Here is an 11,406-nt window from a genome sequence, read left to right as displayed (position 1 = left end):
GTAAATATTAATCTCATAGGTATAAAATGATCGGAAAAATCCTGGTCGTTACAGGTTTCTTGTTAGTCTTCGTGTTTGATTGGTTGTGTTTTGTTTCGTGTGTGTTTCTTCTTTGTCTCGTGTATTCGCTAGCTTCTTGCTAGTTTTGTTTGTTTTTATAATATATTGCTTTTCGGAAAAAAAAAAAAAAAAAAAAAAATATATTCAAAAAATACTTAGACAAGTTTTAAACAACTATTGTAGACATTTAACACATATATAATGAAAGTTCATAATCATTTTAATCTACATATGATTTATATATATATATATATATATATATATATATATATATATATATATATATATATATATATATATATATATATATATATATATTTAAGATTCATAAATTTATTATAACACTTTAATTTACACATGACAATAATAGATTTAATACCTAAAAAATAATGTAATAACAATACAAATTTGAAACTAGTAATAATACAATATTTTACTATTAATAATACTATTAAACAATGAATTTTTCTATTGTTAGCCTTTAGGGTTAAAAAAATTCAAGCGTTGATGATTGTACATTATAAGTAGTGAAATGGTTATTTGAGGTTGTTTTGAGTTATGTACAAAATAATTATGCATGTTCAAATGTCTTATGCATAACTTTAAGGGTTATGTTTAGAAAAATCCATAAACAATATATATATTACATATAAAAAAATTATTGGTTTATTTATATTTTATGTTTTGCTTGCAGCAATTATAAATAATTTTCTAAAGTTGTTCAATTGCAGATAAAATAAAATAAAATATTGTGTCATCTTATATCTTTAAAAAAAATAAACAGTTTATACTAAGTATCTGCGAACTCACATGCATGAAACCTATTAAAGTAAAAACAAATAATATCCAAATCGGCATTTATGTTACTCCTTTTGTCCTATAATAAGTGTCATATTTTGACTTTTGAAAGTTTTTTCTTTTTCTTTACAACATTGACCTGAAATATAATTATTTGTGTTATATAATAGTTGATGAAATCTCTTTTATATATAATAACAAAACCAAAAATAGATCATCTAAACTAATAACAACCAATCCTAGCCCTTCATTAGATATTTTAAAACTAATCTAAACCATTTATTTTTCCTGAATTTCCTAATGACATCATAATCATCTCCATTAATTGTTTGATTACCAAAACACCCTTCTAACCTAAAATTTGAGCGGACTATTATCCTTTTACCGTATTACCAAGGGCACAACTTCTAGCCTCTTCTACCTTCTTCCTCACCATAACATTCGATCTAACTCTTCTACCATCTTCTACCAGCTTCCACAAAATAACGTTCACTCAATCCAATCTAAGCCCTAATGTGATGACCCGGAAATTTCTGACCAAATTTAAACTTAATCTTTGTATGAGTAACAATTTCGACACGATAAACAAAGTCTGTAAAACCGAATCTCAAATTTTTTGAACTATTTTCATATATTCAAATACCTTTCGGTTGTTCTCGACGATTCGCGAACAATTATATGTATATAGATACATATATATATACTATAACTTGAAAACGTAACAATGTATTAATTTTTTTGATACCGTACATTAAACTTATTGGTTTAAATATTTATTTGAATATATATGATAAGTTGGAATATTAATTGTATGAATAACTTACGACGTATATTTAAAACGTGTTTATGAATGTTGAAAATATATATTAACTTGGTCATAAAACGATTTGTTATTATATATATATATTAACAAATAGCGAGACAATGATTTATAGAAGTAAATGACCAAAACACTCGAAAGTTTAAGATACACTTTGAATGATATAGTTTATTGATAATTTAAGACTATATTTTGACAAAAGTACAAGTCACAAAACGTAAATTGCGAGTTTTCTAAGCGTACGAAAATGCGTTCGAGAAACCGGAACCGGGACATAAGTCGAGTGACAACGTACGAGTCATCGGAACGAAAATTACAAGTCAACTATGCACATTAATTTAATATAATATATAATTAATTATTTAAATTATATATATTATATATATTATATTTAATTATGTCGACAAACAAGAAAACAAAAAATATGTGAGCTGGATCTGACGGCCATGTGATCGCATGAGAAATAGGCATAAAACCCATGCGATCGCATGGGCATCAGAATCAGGAATTATGGCTATAAATACCAGGTTTCTTGCGCATATTTTTTTACACATATTACTCCTAAGTATTTATTTATTTATTTATTTATTTATTATTATTATTATTATTATTATTATTATTATTATTATTATATTATTAAGATTATTAAATATTTTGGGCTGAGAATACATGCAATTTATTTTAAACGCAATGGATACAAGTACATACTTAATTCTACACTGAGTTTGAACTGAAAATCCCTTAGCTTTGGTAACTAGTAACTGCCAGTTATAAGAACTGGTGGGCGCGAGTAGTAGTATATGGATCCATAGGGCTTGATATCCCCGTCCGAGCTAGAGCGCTAGCCTTTTAACGGACGTATGCTATTTGAGAAGCGTACACGTTGGTTTGCGTGTATTATTAAGATGATTATACAAAGGGTATAAAATATATATACGTTAAGTTTAGTTACCAGGGTGCTCAATTTCGTAGAATATTTTGATAAACGTTTCGGATGAAACAACTGAAATCTTGTGTGACGATCGCTCCAAATCCATATGGACAATACGTCATTCATTGATTTCATTGCGAGGTATTTGACCTCTATATGATACGTTTTGTAAACATTGCATTCTTTTGAAAAGGCACACCATAAATGAATATTTAAATCAAAGGTTTTCAACATCTGATGATTTCTACATATAGACAATCACTGTAAATAATAGTTTACAATAGTACTTCCGTTGACAGTGCAGTCAAAATAAGATACATGGTGATGATTTGGTGAATGCAACGTTTCCTTAAAAAATATGCCATGTATGACTCCATGCACATAGCTTGTCTAACATATAAGCAAACAGCGGAAGACTTCTAGGAAACCTGAGAATAAACATGCTTCAAGTGTCAACACAAAGGTTGGTGAGTTCATAGTTTTAATATTACACATAATCCGTATATCAATGTGGATTACAAAAGTTCAGTTGTTTTATTCAAAACGTTTATCAATAGGTTTTACATAAAAGGGGGATCACAAGATTTCAGTTGTTTCATCTGAAACGTTTATCAATCGGTTCTACAAAGTTGAGCACCCTGGTAACTAAACTTTAACGTATATATAATTTGTACCCTTTGTATAATCATCTTAATAATACACGCAAACCAACGTGTACGCTTATCAAATAGCATACGTCCGTTAAAAGGCTAGCGCTCTAGCTCGGACGGGGATGTCAAGCTCTATGGATCCATATACTACTACTCGCGCCCACCAGTTCTTATAACCGGCAGTTACTAGTTACCAAAGCTAAGGGATTTTCGGTTCAAACTCGGTGTAGAATTTAGTATGTACTTGTATCCATTGCATTTAAATAAAGTGCATGTATTCTCAGCCCAAAAATATAGATTGCAAAAGCAATTAAAAAGGGAGCAAATAAAACTCACACAAAATCAGTTTTAGTATTTGTATCCATTTAGTAAAACAGTTTATAAAACTGCACATGTATTCTCAGCCCAAAAATATAATTTGAAAAAGGGATCATATGAAACTCACAGTTTAATATTGATATACAATATTGCAGGAAAGCACGTAGACGCATTGGAGATAATAAGCACGAGGTTTGATTCACAAAAATACCCTCGAATATTACCCATAACCTCCTTGGCAATAACCCATATTTTCCTTAGCTCTAGCTTTCTCGGAAACTCGTTTTGAAAAATTACTTGGACAGCACTCCGTCGTAATATTTTATGTACATTATTATTTTTGTATCGCAAAAATAATAACACTAATAATAAAAATAATAAGATTAATAATAATCTTATTATTAATAATAATAATAATAATAATAATAAAATAAATAAATACGGAGTAAAAATAATATATATGTGTGTGTGATTTATCTGGCCAAAACTCGAGAATTTATAGCACTTGGCCTGAAATTTTGCCTCATGCGATCGCATGGATTTTGGGCATGATGGCCATGCGATCGCATGGCCTCAATTTCTAGCTCAGAATCATTTGTCCATTTGTTTGTCGACATGATAAAATATTAATATAATATATATAATTTAAATAATTAATTATATATTATATTAAATTCACGTGCATAGTTGACTTGTAATTTTTGTTCCGATAAGTCGTACGTCATCACTCGACTTATGTCCCGGTTCCAGTTTTTCGAATGTCCTTTCGTACCTTTAGAAAACTTGCATTTTACGTTTCGTGTCACGTACCTTTGTCAAAATATAGTCTTAAATTATCCATAAACTATACCACTCATAGTATATCTTAAACTTTCAAATGTTTTGGTCATTTACTTCTATAAATCATCGTCTCGCTATTTGTTAATATATATATAATATATACATTTTCATTTTGAAATAGTGTTACTGTAGCAAAGTTACTGTAGCAAAGTCAATTTCACTGTAGCAATTCACTGTAGCAAAGTCAATTTCACTGTAGCAAATAGTGATTTTTGAAAACACTGTAGCATTTTGGGTACTGTAGCAATTTGAAAATACTGTAGCAAATTAGTATTTTACTTGTTCATCTTAAACGTTTTAGTTAACTTATCTGAATATCAATCGAATCAATAATCGAATGTTACTATCGTTTACTAAATAACTTGAAATCATATATATTCAAATAGATATATAAACCAATAAGTTTAATGTACGGTATCATGCAATTAAAACTTTGTTACGTTTTCAAGTTATAGTATATATATGTATCTGTTTACATATAATGGTTCGCGAATCGTTGAGAACAACCGAAGGGTAATTGAATAGTTCAAAATTTTGAGATTCAACTTCATAGGCTTTGCTTATCGTGTCGAAGTCATTAATCATTTAAGATTAAGTTTAAATTTAGTCGAAATTTCCGGGTCATCACATCTTGTGATCCATCTTTATATACAGATTATGCGAAACACTAAAACTATGAACTCACCAACCTTTGTGTTGACACTTGTTAGCATGTTTATTCTCAGGTTCCCTAGAAGTCTTCCGCTGTTTGCTTATATGTTAGACAAGCTATGTGCATGGAGTCTTACATGGCATATTTATCAATGAATCGTTGCATTCACCAAATCATCACCATGTATCTTATTTTGACTGCATTGTCAACGGAATTACTATTGTAAACTATTATTTACGGTGATTGTCTATATGTAGAAATCATCAGATGTCGAAAACCTTTGATTTAAATATTCATTTATGGTGTGCCTTTTCAAAAGAATGCAATGTTTACAAAACGTATAATATAGAGGTCAAATACCTCGCAATGAAATCAATGAATGACGTGTTTGTCCATATGGATTTGGAGTGATCGTTACACCTAACTACACCTCACTTTAACCGAGTTAATTTTTGATAGCCTTCTTCATCAGCCATGTCATAATCCATCAATTACGGAAAGCATCAGGTACTTAACTATTTTTCCCCCAATTTTCTTCACTTTTTTTCTTTTTCTGCTTTTGGCCGTCATCTTCATATTCTATAGTCGACTGTATCAGGTTAGGTATTAACTTACTTCTTTATTATGCCTCTGAACGTCATCTTCATCTGCTTTATGGATATTATATAGTCGATTGTATCAGGTTATTCTAAACCTCTGGTCATACCTTAAGTCAAGTGTGAAATGTGAAATCGACATTAGGGTTTACAGACCTAGAATATAAAGTGTTACTGTATTGTGATTTAGAATTAAAATTAGTGACCTTCAGGGATGTGATGACCATTTGAAGCTCCGATCTTTCTTTTTCTATAAAATCGTCTATAACTACAATGTAGTGTTTTTTTCCCGACTTGCATTTTATTTTGAACTGACAAACAAAATGACTTTTAGCTTTATGTGAGAGTGAAACTTCATGTGCCATTTTCTAGACACGTATAAAAAGCATAGTTTTCGTTTATTAACTTACACTTTCTAGCTATTGGTAAGTTCATATTCTGAGTTATCTCAGTTTTAAACCATTTGCGCATGAATGAAACCATTTTTTTCTATTGTTCGCTGTCTCAGAAACTATTGATGTTATTGTGGTTGTCGTTCTTTTATGTATAGATAATGATAGAATATGATCTCAATGTAATTTTGTTCATGTTTGTTTGTTGTTTTTCTTCTTCAGTCAGTCACGTACCCGGTTGCATCTGCTGTTTTGCTCTGTCCTTGATGTAAGTAATACCTTCTTTTTACCATTGTATTTTTTATTTGCTTTCGTTCTTATTTGTTTTAAATTGTATTTCATTTGCTAATTGTTCTGTGCTGAAACATTTGCAACGGTTGCTTATATTGAAATTTGCATACTTAATTGGTTTAGAACATAACATAACAACCATTTTAATAGGGAACAAGCTTCAGCTAACAAGCACACCAGCAACATACAGCTACATCAACCTGCCATTACCAGAATATTTCCAATCAATTAACGCGTAAGTAGTTAAAAAAAAAAAACATAAACATCAAATTACATCTGTATAGTGATTTACACAGTGCATACACCCATCTCATATATACCATATGTAACGGGTACAAGGAAAAATTTGGAGCAACTACACTACTACAGATAGACGGAACCAAGTACGAAGACATTAACATGGAAAAAACAAAGAATAGGTACACACTCACCGAACTTCTGCGACAAAACAAAGGAAGCTATAAGGTAATTTAAAAAAAAGGATACTTAACCACCATACATGTCTTATTTAACCCATTTACTCATTACAGGTAGATCCATTCACATGCGAACTTACGTTAGTTGAATTCGATAACACCAGAACTTGGTATTACAACAGCTGCAGCCACCCAAAATGTAGGAAAAAAATCCGGCCCATCGGAAACACCAACAAATGTCCAACCCGCGAAGACCAAGAAGACAACTTTTGGTAAGATACATATACACAAAATCATACTAAACTTAAAGCAAAACTCATTAAGAAAAACCTAAAAAAATCTACTGTTTCAGGGCGTACTTCACAGATGGTCCAGCAATCGCGGCTTTCACATTTTTCTCAAAAGAGGAGAACATGATAATCGGACACACATGTCACACATTAGTGACTGTCATGTGCCACCGACAAAAGCTCATAACACCACAACTAATGAAAGCGAAGGAACAACACATATACTGTAGTTTCGTTATAGCTCAAGCACGAACAGAGGATTACCTCAGTTTATCGTGGACAACGTGTTCCCCATAAACTCCGAATCAGAAACTCACCAACAAGAAAAATACCATAAAATGATACCGTGACACAAACCAAACCAGGTAAAATATGAATTAATATGAATTACTGGTTGCTTAATAAAAAAAGACATTAAACAACACTAACAACTTGCCATTTTTAACAGGTTCCTCCGAGATGCACCATCATGAACAACATACACTCCACCATCCACCTTACCAACAGAGATGACTGAATCAACAACAAAACAAGCACTATTCAACGAACCAGGTACCCAAATCATATATTGTATAAATATGATAGAATGGAACTATTTAATATCAATCCAAAAAATCAGTAGCTAAGAACGTTTACGGGTTAGTATTTCTTATAGGTTTGTTTCAATCGTCATGCTTTACAAATTCTCATGTCTGATGTATTTTTTGTTAAATTGAAATCTACAGATTGTTCAAAAACTCCTATCATCATGTCGTATATGTTAATCAGAAGCTGCTATACGATAATTGTCAGTTGAAATTCACAGGTTAGTATTTCTTATTTTGTGTTTTGATTTTAAATTTTTACATTTCAGATTAATATCGATGAAAATTCAAAATTTTTATTTTGTGATGAATTAGGGTTCGTCGTCTGATGCATAACAATAAGTCAATAACCTTAGAAAATAATCAGGTAATGAAGAACGGTGATGAAAACACATCATAATGGAGTAAGACCTTTTTTTAAAGGCAAAAAAAAAAAGCTTATTGAATGATTTCTGGTTGCAGATGTGTTATATTCTTTGATGATGGAGAAATACGAATTATTAACTTTTTAAAGGCTACAAATGACGTCTCTGTTACTGGTATGCTCTGTGTTAAGCCACAACAGAATGGTTTAAATAGTTATCATTGTTCATCATCATCATCATCCATTTGGAGTGTTCACAGGTTAGTATTTCTTATCACGATACACAAGTTAATCCGTTGCAACGGCCGTCTCGGCCATTTTTTTGCAACGCTATATATAATGAACCAGGAACCAAGTGTTACAATTCAAGTGTTATAAAATTGCAGGTGTCGTATATTAAAAATGTCTTAACTGCACAACTTAACTCATTGACCCGTTTGGATTATATAGTGTCAAAACGGGTATATGTTAGTTTGAACACGTGTATAATGTCGTATCAAGTGTATTTGCATGTCTTGATATTTTGAAAATGAGTTTTCACCTTATTTTGATTAAAGTGGGAAGATATGATCCATTTGGGTCATAACTGTCCATTTTAACCCGTATCAAGTGTATTTACATTGTTGTGGAGTACTCGTGGAGTACTCGGATGTTAACAAAGTTTGACTTTGAAGAATTTTGACTTATTTTTTTGTGTTATCTTGACTTTTGACCGATATTCTGAGTGATCCCGAGTTATGACCCGGGTACTCCGAGTACTCCACGAATCCTCCACGGGTTGCCGAGTACTCCCCATCATCTATCTGTATACAAAAGATTACTAATGGTTCATTGTTTTGCAGACTTAGTGGAGGAGATTCCATGCTCATTCTGGTTATGAAAAAGAAGGAAGCAACTCTTACACTTCAAATTCAGTGGAGATCGAAGGTAGCAAAGAAATAACTAAGGATGCTAAAGACGGTGAGTGCATATTCTATCGAAAAAAGAAAATATATCTACTCATAATTGGCAATAGGTGGCAATATTGACCCATGTACTTATAAACGGGTCAACTTGGGTTGTGTGTCATCTCAAACAGCTTAAATGAGTAAAAAGAAAAACCTTAGGTAAATAGGGGAACACTTCAAACGGGTTGAAAGCCAACCAAAATCTTTTCTAAAATGAAGGTAGCAACAATGGTGAGTCAGACATGTTTAATATTGCTGAATGTTGAGTGATTTTCAAAGCATCAGAAGTGGACACCTCTGCTACCTGGAGTTTGGTTGCGGTGAAATATAAGGCTCTTATGATGATTTTAAATAGTAAATTTCACCGTAGTGCGACAATTATAAAGGTAATACTCATTACCCATCTTCTATTGACAAAACTTTATTCTCTTTTTCTATGCGTCCCACGATTATTCACGTCTTAATTTTTTTATTTTCTTTTTTGGGTCGTGCTTAAAAAAAAAAAACTATCGGCTTATTTTTCCAATAAAACAGTGGAGATAGCGTGAGAGACTCTACGAAATCCTCACATCGGTGGAAAGTTGATCGGACGTCTCCCGTAGATGCGTTACGCGTCTCCTCAGCTTATTCATCTTTACGTTACTAAAACCTAGCTTCTTAATTTTATTTTAATTTTTTTTTGAGCAAACAACTTATTAGTTTTCATCTGCTTTCAATTTTCCTTTCACACACGACGGTAACGACGATTTAACTTTTAGGTTTACGCTGCATATTGATTTTCTTTATTGTTAATTTATTGTGTCTTTTGCCTAATATTTGGGGGTTTGATGCAGGTTATTTCGATTACGGTTCATCCTTATCCCAGGTAGGTTTTTTTGTTTATAATTTATCTTTGTTTTTTATCATTGACTCAGGATGGTCGTGTAATCATTTCATTTCCTCTGTTTTTTTCGTCTTCTTTTTGGAATATAACGTGGGTTTCTTCTTGAACCAAAGTCCGCTTTGTTATTCATTATTCTAACTAGAGGAAATGATTACACGACCATCCGTTCCGGATTAGGGAAGGTAATCTTGATTCTGAGGAGAAGTACTTTGCTGATGTCTGAAAATGGTCTTCATCCTCTATTTGTGCTTTACTAATACTTAGAATTATATAAAACAAAACCATCAACTAATTTCTTTAAACTTTTGAATGGGTTAAATATTTCTCTTGGCCACAAAGTATTCAACCATATCCTTTTTATAGTCTATTCCATTATACGGTATAAATAGCGAGTCAAAAGAGTATGCATTACCATATCAATATACTTTCGACTATGTCGTACAACAGTGGTCCATCTGTCTGGGATATCAAATCTTTTTCTAAATCTTTTTTAAGGTATGAACCTGAATAATCTACCTTCCCTATAGTTTGCTAGCTTACAGTTAGTTTCCTTTTTACGAAAAAAAATGTGTTAAAAATGTAGATTGTACTTGTGATCTTATTTGTGGACCTCTGACATGAATCGTTGATGGGATCATTAAGCGTGATAATGTATGCTATTTTATTGAAATGATAAAAGAAACATGTTGGGGATAGCAATAAGAAAAAAGACAATTCGGGATTGGATATGGTTTCCAACAAAATAACAGGTAACTACATCCATGCTATAATCATATACATTCATTTAGTAGATAGCATATAAAGATGAAGTCAGCAGCTGATGAAAGAAAAAAAAATAACGGCACTGAGTGACCATACGGAAGCAGTTACCTATGCCGTGTTTACTACATGTTTTTAATCAGTAATATGTTAGTTGTAGTAAAGGGAAAGTCCGTTGTATAGTTTTGGTTCCATGCTATTATGTATCAACTGAAAGTCCGTTCTATAGTTTTGGTTCCCAGCTATTATGCATCAACTACTGTAGTATGTTAAACATGTATCATACTTAGAAAAGGAAATGTGGGTAAGCACTTTGTTTATTGTTTTGTTTGTTTTGATTTTGTCAACAGCTATACAACTTTATTATATGATTTTGTCCTTTAAATTGCAACCATTCAAATAATATCAAATATTAGTTTATGGAGTTTCAAATTTATTCTTGATTAGTCTCATAAAAAAAAACCCCGCGAATTCGCGGACATTAAGCTAGTTTATACTAATAAGAATTACATATAAAACTCAATCAACTCATATAATTTTCACAAAATATTATTTAACACAAACAACTATATTTAAAGTCAAAGTTGAGAAAAAAATACTTTAAAAAGTCAAAACAGAACACTCATTATGGGACGGATAGAGTATAAAACACGGTTTTTTAGGTGAAATAAAAAAAGTTCATATTTGAACTCCAAAAAACGATCACAAAATAGCCTAGTGGTTGGTGTCCTAAGTTCCTTGCAAGAGGTCTCAGGTTCGAATCCATCTGTTGAGCTGTGTAGATCTGAGTATGGAGTCAGATTACCCTCTAGGTA

General features: G+C 31.6%; 1 protein-coding gene across 9 annotated transcripts; it reads left to right on the top strand.

Moving 5' to 3' along the window:
- Positions 1 to 5,488: 5,488 nt before the first annotated feature.
- On the top strand, positions 5,489 to 10,936 carry LOC139893387 (uncharacterized). 9 transcript variants are annotated; one of them, XM_071876549.1, is made up of 11 exons: positions 6,200 to 6,325; positions 6,499 to 6,813; positions 6,879 to 7,036; positions 7,117 to 7,419; positions 7,503 to 7,606; positions 7,780 to 7,859; positions 7,954 to 8,005; positions 8,101 to 8,262; positions 8,845 to 8,962; positions 9,783 to 9,814; positions 9,946 to 10,936. In XM_071876549.1, the coding sequence occupies exons 2-4, from the start codon at positions 6,748 to 6,750 to the stop codon at positions 7,349 to 7,351; spliced, it is 459 nt and encodes a 152-aa protein (XP_071732650.1). In that variant the 5' UTR covers positions 6,200 to 6,325; positions 6,499 to 6,747; the 3' UTR covers positions 7,352 to 7,419; positions 7,503 to 7,606; positions 7,780 to 7,859; positions 7,954 to 8,005; positions 8,101 to 8,262; positions 8,845 to 8,962; positions 9,783 to 9,814; positions 9,946 to 10,936. The 9 variants fall into 9 exon arrangements, 7 of the variants coding, with proteins under 7 accessions (XP_071732645.1, XP_071732650.1, XP_071732646.1 ...); XM_071876545.1 differs by having other exon boundaries at positions 8,845 to 9,335; positions 10,416 to 10,936; XM_071876544.1 differs by adding an exon at positions 5,489 to 5,576 and having other exon boundaries at positions 6,280 to 6,325; positions 8,845 to 10,936.
- Positions 10,937 to 11,406: the final 470 nt, after the last annotated feature.

The sequence above is a fragment of the Rutidosis leptorrhynchoides genome, chromosome 2 (genome assembly GCF_046630445.1).
Source record: "Rutidosis leptorrhynchoides isolate AG116_Rl617_1_P2 chromosome 2, CSIRO_AGI_Rlap_v1, whole genome shotgun sequence".
Lineage (NCBI taxonomy): Eukaryota > Viridiplantae > Streptophyta > Magnoliopsida > Asterales > Asteraceae > Rutidosis > Rutidosis leptorrhynchoides.
This window is presented reverse-complemented; position numbering and strand designations above follow the sequence as displayed.